We start from the raw sequence: 12,367 nt of genomic DNA on the forward strand, positions 1-12,367 counted from the left end.
TCCAATTTACCGGTTTTCAGGAAATTATCACCTTTAAAGATGATTGTGTCCAAAAACACTACTTGTTTAGAGTCAATTGTGGGTTTGATTTTGATTGATGGGTGATGATTATTTAATGTGGTTATGAAATGATCCAAATCTTCCCGACTATGGTTCCATACACCCCAGATGTCGTCCAAATATCTATAATAGGCCTCCGGTAATTTGTTACATTTCAGAAAGCCTTCTTTCTCCCATTTGGCCATGTAAATATTAGCATAGGCCGGCGAGAATTTTTTACCCATCGCTGTTCCTTTAATTTGCAGAAACCATTTATCGTAAAATTGGAAATCATTTCTCTCCAGATTACTTTTAAGGAGCTCCAGAATAACATCATCTGGTCGGGCCGGGTCTGGATTTTCCTGTAGGTACTCTCTGACCGCTTCAAGGCCTCTGGATGTCTCTATGTTCGTATATAAGCTTTCCACATCCATAGTGAATAAGTTCTATGATGTTATGTGTGTTAACTTTTTGTAGAAAGTCATTGGTATCCCTAATATAACTAGGGTGTTTGTTTGAAAGGGGGTTCAGATAATAGTTGATTAAATGTGCAGAGCCATAGGATTCACTACTGCAGTCTGACACAATAGGTCTACCCTTTGGGATTTGAGTTGGTTTGGTCCATTCTCCTGTCTCTTTGTGAATCTTTGGCAGAAGGTAAAATCTAGGTCTAGGTGGATTTGTGCCAGTCAAAAAGAGTAATTGTTTATGATTAATGTGTTTCGTCTTGTGGAGTTGTTTGAGTAGTTGGACAATTTGGTTTTGTGTTTCAAGATAAATAGGCTCTTGCAATGGTTTATAGAATTCCTTATCTTGAAGCTGCCTCATAGCTTCAAATGCGTAATCTTCTTTATCCATAATGACAATAGTGGAGCCCTTGTCCGCCGGTTTAATAATAATGGAATGTCGATTCTGGATTTCCATGAGTGCCTCTTCTTCATCCGGGGTCAGGTTGCTTCTTTCAGGTTCAATTGGAATTTTTCTAATAGCACTTTTGTCTTGTTGTATGAGTTCAATTATTTGGGGATGGACCTTATTGATTGGTGGTTCCCATTGAGAGGGGTGTAGAAAGGGAATTGGTTCTTTATTTTTGGTTGTTCCATTGTGGAAAAAGTCTACCAATTTGATTTTCTGGTGGTACTGTTGTAATTGAAAGTTCATGAGTTCTCTCACATTTGGTAATTTGGAGGTGGTGGGAACAAAAGAGAGTCCCTTTGAAAGTAGCTTAATATGATGTTCTTTCAGGTGGAATGTGGAGGAGAGGTTGAGAATACCATGTTTGGTATACAGTTGATTAGTTTGTAACCTGCTGTCTTTGGTTGTTCCAGATTTGTTTCTTTGTGTTATGCAGTTGGTCTTACCGTTTGTCCCAAACGTGCCTTGTAAATTTAAATGATAATTCTAATGTTCCCAAACTCTTTGTCCCGTGGTATTTGTCCAATGTATATTATCCTTTTCCGTGTGAAAGTCCATATATGAAATGGGTGTGATGATGTGATGGTGTACTTTGTTGCAAACTGATGTGATGGATTTGTTGATCATCTTAAGATTTTGTTTATGTATGAAATTTAGTCCATCTGAAATGTTAAGAAGTGGAATATAGATGTCTGCAAATGGAAATGTGTCTTGTGTTATGTTCAGAAGGGAAGTGAGGAGTTTTTCTATTGCTAATTGATCTTTGTGGGGTTTTTTGTTAATACCGAATGCTAAAATAATTGATGTGGTTGTATTAGAGGGCCTGGTGTTTCTAAAAATGTGTTTGGCATGTTTAAACTGTGCTCCAGGATAAATGTCAATTTGTACCTTTGAGTTGGTCAATGTCGGTATTCTATTAAGGTTTGAATCTCCTAAAATCAGTATTGGTTTTACGGGTGTAAGGCTCCAGTTGGTGAACTTATTTCCATAATGGTTATGGATGGTAGAAAGGGATTTGGTCTCCATTTTCTTTAGGTGTGAGTGGGGTTCTCAGCACTTCTTCCAGTGTTACATTGTTAGAAGTGGAAGGTACCTGTGAACCCGGGGTCAAATTTAAAGTTGATATTCTGGTGTTCTGTATTTGTTGCCGTTGTACATGGAGTTCAGTGTGAATTTGGTTTGAATTTTCCATTCCTATAACCTTCCGTATATCCTGTATCTGTGTATGAGATTCCAGTGTTTCTTGTGTTCGAATGTCCTTAATCATATTCCCTTTTGTGCGCATGTTTTGGTTTTGTTGAACCAGCTGTGTTCCAGGAGTTGTTGATGTTAATCTGAATAGAGAGTCTTTTATTGTTTTCCTGGCTATGGATAGTGTCATTTGTTTAATTAATTTAACCTCCTTCTGTATTTTTCTGGTATAAAATATATTCTAATATAACTCAAAAGAGTCTGAAATTACTATCAATAAAAGTTATTCTTTCTTTCTGTTTGTTTTTTTTATAAAAACTCTTATCAATAGAATACAGAATTGGTTGAGAAATGTATTTAATATTTAAAGAGAATATAAAATGGTGAACAATAACGGGAATTAACAGAAAGTTTGAAGTAATTATAAAAGAGTTTGTTCAGAAAGGGATATGTAAACTTAAATTAATATTTTATCAATATAATACAGTACAATACAATACAGTAATATAATACAATACAATACAGAATAGGTTAAGAATTTTATTTTTCATATTAAGGAGAAATATAAAATGGAGGAAAGTAACGGAAAGTTCCAAGTAATTGTAAAAAGAGTAAAGGGATATATTATCTTTGATTAATGTTTAATTATTATTAGGGTGTTTATTCCGAGTTAACCTATTTTATTTAACTGTTTTAATATCGTTGTTAACCTCGGTTCGGGAGAACCGCCCCGGTGTTAAGACGTCACTAATTAGCTAAATTTTAGAACCCGCTCTTCAGTGGTGCCCGCTGGGTCTGCGGACGTTTCAGCCGTGAAAACACCATACGCCCTCACCAGCGGCGGCAACCCGAGGCGATCAACTCTCGGTCCGGGTTCTATGTCCAATTTCCAGTTAGTTTTTATTAAAATTTAGTCTCAGGACAGGGGTTGAGGGGAAGCTAACGTCTGTTAGTTTAGTACTTTCGGTTTAAATTAGAAAAGATCTTTATTTGGTTTCCTTTTGATCACCGTTAAACCAAGGTAAGTAAGGGTTTTACTTACGTGATTGAAGATTGAATAAAAGTTTTTGAACTTTAGCAGAATGTTGTGTCGGATCTCCGCTAGTGCTTGTTTCTAGTTGTGTACACAGTAACGGTCAATTTCCGTTTGGAACAGGAGAGAGAGAGGAAAATGGGGAAGCGGGGGAACGCAGCAGCACGCGCGGCGCAATAGAGCTTTAGAACGTGACGTCACTGCTCTAGGCGTAGGGATATGAGCGCCATCTTGTATGACCATAAACATAATCTGTCTCACAGATATTTTGAATTTTTGAATCTAAATTACTTAAAATAATTAGCAATGGTTCGAACTTGCTGCGTTATTGGATGTAATGTCTAATGACACAACCGAAACGGTAAAAAGATGGAAAACGGACTTTCGTTTCACTGTTTTACTGTGTAAACAACGCGAGGGGGCTAAGCTATCGGAGCTAACGAAAAGGAGACGAATGTCCCGGGTATCAGCGGTGAGACGTCCTGATATTACGTTCTCCAACATCCCAAGTTATCTACAAGTTTGCTCCAGACATGTCCATTCTGGCAAGTGTCTAAATTCGCTTTGTTGGTGTTGTGTCATAATGTTTTGCTATGATTTTGTCCGGGTTTACTCATGTTCAGTTACGTTGATGTTAAATGTCAACCTTGTTTAGGTCGGGCTTCTATTTTTTATGTAGCATAGTCCGAGTTTTGTCAGTGGACAACGAGGTTATTCCATTATTGTGAAGTAAACTATTTTACTAGTGTTATCAAATTTACAGCATTAATACTGATGTTTGTTCTGATAAGTCCTCTTCAACAGTGACGTACGTGCTAAAGATTTAAAGGTATATGTCCAAAAGCAATATATATATACACACACACACATAAGGTTCATATTAAATCTATAATAGTTCCTAAATTTTGAAATAAGAATTTTTGGTTGGGAATAAGCATTTAGTTGAGAATATAGTTAGGAATGATTAAAATGACTAATTTTTCTTTAATTATTTTTTGTTCATGTGTTTGGGAAAGTTGTCATAAAAAATCATTTTAAATGGAAATTCCCAATTTTTATTTAGATTTATTGAATTTAAAGATTAATTGTTTTCTTGTCATTTATTTCATTTATATATATTTATGGAGGGGAAGAGTGGGAAAGGAGAAATCAAAGTAGAAGAGGGAGATCCAAACAGGTATTCCAGGTTCTGATAATTTTGTAGGTGTTATGGTGCGCAATAGATAGGTTTGGTTGCTTGTAGGTGGGTGTAGATGGTGTATTACGTCTTACGACCCCTGAGACTCCACAGATAGGTGACCGAGGATCTGGCTCATATAGGTTTCAGTGTTCACTCTCGGATGGACCGAACGCAACACCTCCGGCTCTCGTTCTTCATGGTACCCCCAAGGTATTGCACACTCACTCGAGATCATCCTGAGTGACTGGGCTCTATCTTGTGGAGGTGTATGTGCATACGGTTACCAAATGGCGAACCTCTTGTTTTGTATGTGCTGTGTAAGATGCTGAAATCGGACTGGCAGATTGCGGTGAGTGCATAAGCTCAGTTGAGCTGGGCCCAAACTGAGCTTTGAGTATCTTGTTATGTGCTGCATTCAATAGGGAGGAGAGAGAGAGGGAGGGAGAGAGAATGCACCATGAATGAGTGGTGTGTTTGTGTGTGCCTGTCTATTTTTAGCTGCTATATTTGAAGTGTTGGATAATGGTCCCGGAAGGAGCATCCTACTTCCACTGGAACGGGGTCCCAACATTTCAGATGGATCCCAGCCGCGTTAGAGTGACTGCTTGTGTTGTCTGTCTTTGTGAGGGCCAGTCAGAAGCTACAAGAAAAATCAGCTAATTTGGTTCAAGTCTTGAAGGGGTGAGAAGCATTTCTGCTCATGTCCTGCCCAGATTAAATTTGGGATCCGGATTGAAAAGCATGTAATACTCTCATCAGAGTTGATAGCACCTTTCAGTGGTTTGTGAATAAGTATGCCAACTTGTCACTTGTAGGGAGGAAAACCCGGCCGGTGTTAGCGCTAACAGGTTAGCTGCACGTTGCTCTGCTGGTCCTTAAAAGGCTCTAATATGTGGCAGCAACACTGAGCTGTGGAGGTGGTTGCTCACTCATTGGGGCCTGCCATGCAAAGCAATGGCAGGAACCTATTACTATTGTCGGAGAGAAGCGTCTCTTTAATCTTTATTTTTCTTCCGTAACCGTTAATGCGGCTCGTACCGCTGGGTGCACACCTACAAATGAGGTATCAAAACGTGCAGAAAATTCACACCATTGGAGCTATTACTTCTGGTGGGATTTGGGCTTAACGTGGCGACATAATTCGCAAAAAACTACGAAAAAAAACCCATTATAAGTCAATGGGAAAAATCCTAGAAATACCCTATTTTTGAGGATTTGCTGTGTCGTCACAAATTCACCTAGAAATGCCATTCAAATTTCATTTTGTAGATACGTCTGTGATCTCTTCGAAAGTGAAGACGGCTCGTCGATACCAGTTATGGTTTGTCCACAATTTGCCTCTAAGCGACCCAAAGTTTCTCATTTTTGCTCAAATTAGAGTGACAGCCGATCTAGGTTCAGATCTGGGCACAACATTTCTTTCTCTCATCGCTGTAAATGCTCTGAGTGAGGTACAGATATGAATCTCGGGACTATCGCAGAAGACACATTGCCCTCTCATACGCTCGAAACGCTTTTCGAATATGTATTACGGTTCCCGAACAAGAAGGATTTGTTTCCAATGCTTTTTTGTCAGTAAAACGTGTTTGCTCAAACACACAATTGTGTGTTTGAGAGCTCAGAGCTCAGAGCTCACACCCTGCTGAGACCATTATTTACCATAGCAACGGAACTCAAGAGGCTATTGGCTGCTGGTTAGGACTACGAATACGCATCACTGTAGTTCTATCTATCCTCAGTTGAAACAGATCAGGACTGAGAACTGGCCTTTAGAACTACCTGCTGCTATGGGCTGTATATAACTGATTTAACTCAGTAACTGTTACACATGGGATTAGTTTGGAACATTAAAATTAAGCATACTGAAAATTTCAAAATAAAAGCCTTGAATATTGTTACATCATGTAATTGCTCTTTTTGGCTTTGTATGACTTTTTCATCCAAAGCAATGTTACACATGGGATTAGTTCGGAACTTTAAAATGGAGCATAATAATAATTTCAAAATAAAAGCCTTGAATATTTTTACATCAGGTAATTGCTGTTTTTGGCTTTATGTGACTTTTTCATCCAAAGCACTGTTACACGTGGTATTAGTTTGGCCCTCTGAAATGAAGCATACTGAAAATTTCAAAATAAAAGCCTTGAATATTTTTACATCATGTAATTGCTGTTTTTGGCTTTGTATGACTTTTTCATCCAAAGCACTGTTACACATGGGATTAGTTCGGAACTTTAAAATGGAGCATAATAATAATTTCAAAATAAAAGCCTTGAATATTTTTACATCATGTAATTGCCCTTTTTGGCTTTATTTGACTTTTTCATCCAAAGCACTGTTACACATGGTATTAGTTTGGCCCTTTGAAATGAAGCATAATGAAAATTTCAAAATAAAAGCCTTGAATATTTTTACATGACGTAATTGCTCTTTTTGCCTTTATTTGACTTTTTCATCCAAAGCACTCTTACACCTGGTATTAGTTCAGAACTTTAAAATGAAGCATACTGAAAATTTCAAAATAAAAGCCTTGAATATTTTTACATCAGGTAATTGCGCTTTTTGGCTTTATGTGACTTTTTTATCCAAAGCACTGTTACACAATGGAATAGTTTGGCCCTCTGAAATGAAGCATACTGAAAATTTCAAAATAAAAGCCTTGAATATTTTTACATCATGTAATTGCTCTTTTTGGCCGTATATGACTGTTTCATCCAAAGCACTGTTACACATGGGATTAGTTCGGAACTTTAAAATGGAGCATAATAATAATTTCAAAATAAAAGCCTTGAATATTTTTACATCAGGTAATTGCGCTTTTTGGCTTTATGTGACTTTTTCATCCAAAGCACTGTTACACATGGGATTAGTTCGGAACTTTAAAATGGAGCATAATAATAATTTCAAAATAAAAGCCTTGCATATTTTTACATCAGGTAATTGCGCTTTTTGGCTTTATGTGACTTTTTTATCCAAAGCACTGTTACACATGGGATTCGTTCAGAACTTTAAAATGGAGCATACTGAAAATTTCAAAATAAAAGCCTTGAGAATTTTTACATGAGATTATTGCTGTTTTCAGCACTATATAACTGATTTTATCCAATGACTGTTATTCATGGGATTAGGTTGGCCCTTTGAAATGAAGTTTAACTAAACTTCCAAAATAAAAGCCTTGACAAAAATTTTAAATCGTACTGAATGGTGCACGTCCGCCTTACTTAACGTTCTTGTGGTTCTCCGCGTGCCATTGATTATGTTGCGGCGTTCTTTAGCGTCGATGCCAATTTGTAGCATGACGACGCCGGGCCCAAACCCCACGGGCGCGCCTTGGCAGGCCCCGGCTAAATTTCTTCCGAAATTTTCTAGTTGTTGTTGCTTCTCTCACAACCAGTCCTGAATCTATTCTGAAATGTTCACAGGCTAGTTTGCCAATAACAATTTCTAGCTGCAGATTATGAATTCTCATCATGTACTGTTTTATCCTCAGGGATAAATTAACAGATGACTATTTAAAGGGGCAGTATTGTGTTTTCTAGACACATAGTGCTATTTTATAGCACTACCAAGGATCTATGTTACCTTCAATTCTTATCAAAATGATGTGTACATAAAATATGAATTTTGCTTCCTGGCTGAACACCTTGAAATTGGGCCTCTGTCTCTTTAAGAAGCTCCTGCTCTTTCTGAAACGCCGCCATCAGGAAGTCATCCCAACATGGCTCCTCTTTACCCTTTAACAACATTTTTACCAGCGTTTCACTGAGAAGTAGCTCCTATAATGAGCTCAGCAGATGTGCAGTTAGCAATTAGCAAACACCACCAGGTGTTTGCTAATTGTGGCTGGCTAGTCTGAAGGAGCTGAGTGGGGGGACTCACAAGGCTCCCCCACTCATGAGGGAGGGCTGCTCTGAAACTCAGAAGCTTGGAAACTGGAAGCTTGGAGGAGGAGGCGGAGCTTGGTCCACCCAGGCGTTTTGTACACCTGAATGGTTGCCATGGGAGGAATGCTAATTATTAATATAAATAACTGCTTATTAATAAAGTGGTTCTGAAACTTGTTGCCTTACTATCTCTCTGATCTGTTTGGTGTGGAACTAAAGCTTTTATAACAAGCAGCTTATCTGTGTGTGTGATACGATTATGACTAGCGCTCCGTACTTGCCTCCTGCCTCTGGCAGAGTGACATCATTTCGCCATCATCGGCGCTCCTGACCTCATTAGTCCTGCATTTGGTTTTGGTAAACAGTTACAGGTCCATGTGACCTCTCTGCCATCGGATCTGCATCAAACACGCAGAAAGAGAAAGGGAGAAAGATCAGCAGAACCTGTGACCTTTAGCCCAGGCGGCGCTTTCTCCTACCAGCAGGAAACTGAGATCTCACCGACCTCAGGGTAGAAATAAACACACACACACACACTGTTCTCTTAATGCCGGTTGGGCGGTATTGTGCAGATCGTATCTGTCCGCTGATGTGTGAAGGGAGAGAAAATAAAGGAAAGTTCAGACTTACATTCGTCTGATCTGGAATCACACACACCTTCCTCCAAGCGTTTTCTGCGTCTCCCGTCGTTCACAGCAGAGCTTTTTAAAATTCACAGTGAAACATAAACCACAGTAATACACACATTTCAGCTGGCGGGGGCTGGATGAAGGCAGGTCAGCAGATTCCCAGAATGCCGTGCAGCAGCACTGAGGGGAGAAGCAGCATGTAGCAACAGGAGAGAGCTGATGTCACCCACTCACAATATTCTTTTTTTAGTAACTATTGTTACACACACTATTGCAGAGTGTTTTTAACTCCAGTTGTTTTTACTGTAAAAGCTTATCTGGAGCCAATCAGAGTGGTTTCCTGATGCTCTTCCTACTGAAAGCAGAAACAGAGCAAAGTGAAGTTTCATCTTGTTTTGGATGCAAAACCTCACTGGAACTTTTTCCAAAAGTTTAGTTTTGTGTCCTGGACGTTTTTTTTTGGGAATATCAAACCGTCCCATGATGCACTGCAAAGATACCAGGAGGTCATTTTTATGGTCACCACTCGGAGGATATGTTTTTAATCTTAAACCTTTTCCTTTTGTTTTAAAAACACATCCAGTCAAAAACACTGTAGTAGTCTGTTTATTGTTTTATTTTTTAGATGATTTAATACAGATTAATAATGGGAGTTATTAAAGTAAACCCAGCAGAGGAATCTTCCTCCTAAAACTCGGCTCCACATCCTGTATCCTCCTGCCCTGCAGTGAACCTGCGGCTCCCTCTTGTGGCCGTTCAGGTAACCTGCACGCATTTAGACTGCCTTCAGTTTCAGCAGTGAAGTGTAGAGATTTCAGCGTGTAGAAAATGGGACAGCCAGAAGGTGAATCATTCAGAGTGTGTGTGGGTGTTTCATGTGTGTGTGGGTGTGTGTTTTGATTCAGCATCTGTGAAAAGGCCGAGCGTGTTTCACACTCAGCTCCGGAACGCTCCCGCCGTTCAAGCCCAGATTCCTCCGCATTTCTCCTTATTAACCTGAATTCAGTCACAGTCCGACCCTTTGATTTAAGCCGTTGCATTGATCATATATTGGATTTTTCTTTTTCAAGCAAGAATTTTGGGGGAAAACTGTCTAAGAGTTCAGCTCAATTAGAGGATTTATTTTGGTTTGTTTGAAGTAAATAATAATCATTAAAAATAAAACGCCTTCAGTGAGGGTACAGCCAGCCAGCCTTTCTATTCTGGAAGTCATATTTGCGTTTATTCTGTGATGAAAACGTGCAGCAGGTGATTCTGAGAAACATTCCCAGATTTCCCAGAGTTCCTCCCGTTCCGTTTACAGCGGTGAAGTCACATGACCACTCTGCTCTCAAAGTCCAAGCTGACGGCGCTCCGACCTCCGACGCCACGTTTATATAAGCGCTCTGCATGCTTTATGGCTGGCAGCCATTTTTAATTGTGTCAGTGGGACTGCTGGGAGGAAGTGAGATCGTGTGTGTGTGTGTGACCACATTGCTGTGGTGTGTGCATGCAGCTGCCGCTCTGAAAGCAGCTCAGTGATGCAGGTCAAGATTAGTTTTATTTTTATTGAGTATTTTAACACCTCTAGTTGTAGAAAAACATTTCAAAAGCTTCATATGAAATGAAATTGACCTTTTACCTGAATGTGATTCAAACTGCTTGAAGGATGCTGATGATGATTGTTCATAGGATTTGACATAAAAAGCTTAGTTCAGGTGAATAATGTGGAAGTCACTCCACACAGTGATGGGCAGCAGCTCAGAGCTTCAGGTCAGAATATTGGATGAACCAGCAGAGAAACATGGAAACCTGCTTTAATAATCTTCATCAGTGTGTTTTAGAAACTTTCTATTGCCTTCTGTTCCTTCCTTCTATCCTTCCTATCCTCTCTACTTTGCATCCTTCCTTTTGCCTTTCCTCCTTCAGTGTAACTTCACTTAACATTCTTCTTTTCTTCCCTGTTTTCTTCCTCCCTTTCTTTTTTGTATCCTCCTTCCCTTTCATTCTTGTATGCTTCCTTCCTTCCTTTGTTTTTGTGTATCTCTTCCCTTTTTTTCTTGTGTCCTTCCTCCCTTCCTTGTATCTTCACTTGTGTTCAAGGATTCAAGGATTTTTTTTTTTATTGTCATACCAGCTTTGCTTGTCTGTGATACAAAATTCAGGCTCCCAGATCCTATTTCCTTGTATTCTTTCTCGCTTTTTATCTTCTTTCCTTGCTTCCTTGTGTCTTCCCTTCCTTCCTACTGCTCCTTCCCCCTGAGTCGTGGTTTTCTAACTCTTCCATTGTTCAGCAAACCGCAGCAGCTCATCTAACTCCACTTTTAGACGCCAGGATTAATCAACATGGATATTTCCATCATCTGCCGTTAACTTCAGATTTAGGACAGCATCCTTTCCACCCCTTCCTCAGGCTCCTTTATCCCCCTCAGTGTTGTGTCCCTTTAGCCCGGTACCGTGTGAGCAGCCTGTTTACTCTCTGTGTCCGCTGTCCCGCTGTTGTTGCTGCAGTGTTCCTGCGGAGCCACAAGAGCATGGAGTCCGTGGACCCCCAGTTCACCATGAGGAGGAAGATGGAGCAGCTGAGGGAGGAGCTGGAGCTCATGGAGCAGCTGAGAGACGTGAGACAACTCTAAACTCACCTCAGTGGGACGAACCGCTGCGTTCACATAGCAAAAGGACATGCAGAGGACAAAAGGTTACATTTGTTAGCCCACATGACAGGAGCGCCGTTTCTATTACAAACGTGTGCTAAACTTTGTCAATATTCCTGGTAATTACAAAAAAAAAACAACAACACACACAACTTCCCAATAGAGGTGTTTCCATTAAATAAGAATCTCAATTAAAGCCACATGTGAATCAGTTTATCGTGTTTCCATCCTCTGAAGGATGGCTGGAAATGGTCCCCGGGCTGCACTTAAAAAAACAACAAAAAACAAACAAGCAGTGAAGCATCTGTTGAATGTTATAAAACAGTTGGAAATATCTAGAAATGTAGGTGTGGTAAAGACTGAAATGTTAAAATAAGCAAACGTGTTTGAACCTTGACCTTTTTCAGTTCTATCCTTCCAACCTGCCTCCTCAGATCATCGAGAGCCGACTGAAGGTGGTCCTCCCTGAAGACCTGGGCTCGTCTCTGATGGACGGCGTCGTCCTCTGCCATCTGGCCAATCACATTCGCCCGCGCTCCGTCGCCAGCATCCATGTCCCCTCGCCCGCCGTGGTACGTGTTACAAACGCTGGGGCGTTTAAATCTGCCGGCCGCCGAGCCGAGCGGCGTCTCACCCGGATTGTTGTCGCTTGTCGTTCCAGCCCAAGCTCAGCATGGCGAAGTGCCGGCGGAACGTGGAGAACTTCCTGGACGCCTGCAGGAAAATAGGCGTGCCGCAGGTAAGACGGGCTTTTCTGTGAAGAGTTTCTCTGTGAGCTGGGGGCGGATTTCATGTTTCCATCCAAAACGTTGTGAAGGGAAGGTTTACAGCTCAGGAGTTATCGATATTCTGTTTAGAGATGC

At 40.2% G+C, this 12,367-nt stretch overlaps 1 protein-coding gene across 6 annotated transcripts in view; it reads left to right on the plus strand.

Moving 5' to 3' along the window:
* lrch1 (leucine-rich repeats and calponin homology (CH) domain containing 1) overlaps positions 1–12,367 on the plus strand; it is a 99,171-nt gene that overhangs the window by 76,778 nt on the left and 10,026 nt on the right. For all 6 annotated transcript variants that reach the window (XM_032567063.1, XM_032567065.1, XM_032567060.1 and 3 more), the window contains 3 exons: positions 11,362–11,471; positions 11,939–12,076; positions 12,166–12,243. In XM_032567063.1, the coding sequence (XP_032422954.1) occupies positions 11,362–11,471; positions 11,939–12,076; positions 12,166–12,243 (326 nt within the window). The remainder of the gene's footprint in view (positions 1–11,361; positions 11,472–11,938; positions 12,077–12,165; positions 12,244–12,367) is intronic.

The sequence above is a fragment of the Xiphophorus hellerii genome, chromosome 7 (genome assembly GCF_003331165.1).
Source record: "Xiphophorus hellerii strain 12219 chromosome 7, Xiphophorus_hellerii-4.1, whole genome shotgun sequence".
Classification (NCBI taxonomy): Eukaryota; Metazoa; Chordata; class Actinopteri; order Cyprinodontiformes; family Poeciliidae; genus Xiphophorus; species Xiphophorus hellerii.